We start from the raw sequence: 1,537 nt of genomic DNA on the forward strand, positions 1-1,537 counted from the left end.
AATTTAAAAATTAGCAACACTATCTCTAAATTCATTACGAAGTATGCGATTTTAATGTCGTTAAAAAATATTAAGTATTACATTTTTTTGTTAATCGAAATGAATATAATTATATAACGCAAAAATTATTTTAACATATATATATATATATATATATATATATATATATATATTTTATTTTATTTTTTGGAAATGAAAGGATATTTTATTACCAAAAAACAGTTACAAACACGCCGATCTCAACGATCCAGGCTACAAATCAACAAACAGATTATACTATGCTAAGAGTATTGACATTCACATGCCCCCTAATTTCCGTTGCATAGTACAACGCACCACAGTATTCGTTTTGATCCTCTCCACAAGATTATCAGTGGAGCTATTGGAGAAAATAATTTCATTCCTCCTTCGCCATATCTCGTATATCGTTTCAGCTATTAGAATCTTTAGGATTTGATTTCTCCATCCTTTCTTTTTTGTTTCTTTGATGAGCCAATCTTTTTCATTCCTCCATCCAGCTGGTTGTCTATAGAACCCCAACCAAGCTAGCAGATCCATCCATATTCTTAGGGTGGTGTCACATTCAAAAAATAAATGTTCAAGTGTCTCATGTTTCTTACACCAACAACAGCAGTTATCACCAACATTAATACCAAACCTTATCAATCTATCCTTGGTTGCAATTCTTCCATGGAGGGCCATCCATAACATAAACCGTGCACGGGGTCTAGCTCCATTGTGGTACAAAACATTCTTCCAGTTAACATCAGTTTGGATACCACGAAGTTCACGATACATTCGGGCTGCAATGTATTTCTGGTCGTGAACTGCAGTGGCCCAATATCCGTATGACAGACTTTTTCCCGGCATTGCATAATCTTCTTGAGCATCCATGAACAACTAGGTTTTACCTGCCAGTTATGTATCGGGTGTCCCTTGATGTAGTATGCATTCATCCATTTAATCCACATCTTATCCTCTTTTGCTTGAATGTTCCACAGCAGTTTACTAATCGTTGCTACATTCCACTCCACTAAGGATGTGATGTTCATTCCGCCTGCCGCTTTAGAGTAACAGATCGTGTCCCATGCAATAGGTGATTTCCTGTTGATATTGTCAGTTCCAGACCAAAGGAAGGTGCGGCATATAGCTTCAATTCTATGGAGGACTTTCTTTGGGATCGGGAAAACATGCATCCAATACGCTGTGATTGCAAACAGAACACTCTTTATTAACTGCAGTCTTCCAGCGTAGCTAAGTAGTCTCGCTGTCCAATGACGGATCCTCCCCACAATTTTCTCTATGAGCGGTTCATATTGGAAAGCAACTAGTTTACGACTAGTCATCGGGACCCCTAGATACTTGAAAGGGAGGCTTCCTGCAGAAAACTTCGTGATCACAAGTATTTGCTGCTGGATATTAATAGGCACTCCTCCAAAGTATACTTTGCACTTGGTGGGATTGGCTCTCAGCCCAGTTGCTTCAGAAAAGTTGTGAAATTTTGTCATCATGCTTTGTATAGATATCTTATCCCCCC

At 38.1% G+C, this 1,537-nt stretch overlaps 1 protein-coding gene across 1 annotated transcript; it reads right to left on the reverse strand.

Moving 5' to 3' along the window:
- Positions 1-297: 297 nt before the first annotated feature.
- On the reverse strand, positions 298-894 carry LOC131621386 (uncharacterized). The gene has a single exon (XM_058892425.1). It carries the CDS (start codon positions 892-894, stop codon positions 298-300), a length of 597 nt encoding a protein of 198 aa, XP_058748408.1.
- Positions 895-1,537: the final 643 nt, after the last annotated feature.

The sequence above is a fragment of the Vicia villosa genome, unplaced genomic scaffold, assembly GCF_029867415.1.
Source record: "Vicia villosa cultivar HV-30 ecotype Madison, WI unplaced genomic scaffold, Vvil1.0 ctg.000004F_1_1_1, whole genome shotgun sequence".
Classification (NCBI taxonomy): domain Eukaryota; kingdom Viridiplantae; phylum Streptophyta; class Magnoliopsida; order Fabales; family Fabaceae; genus Vicia; species Vicia villosa.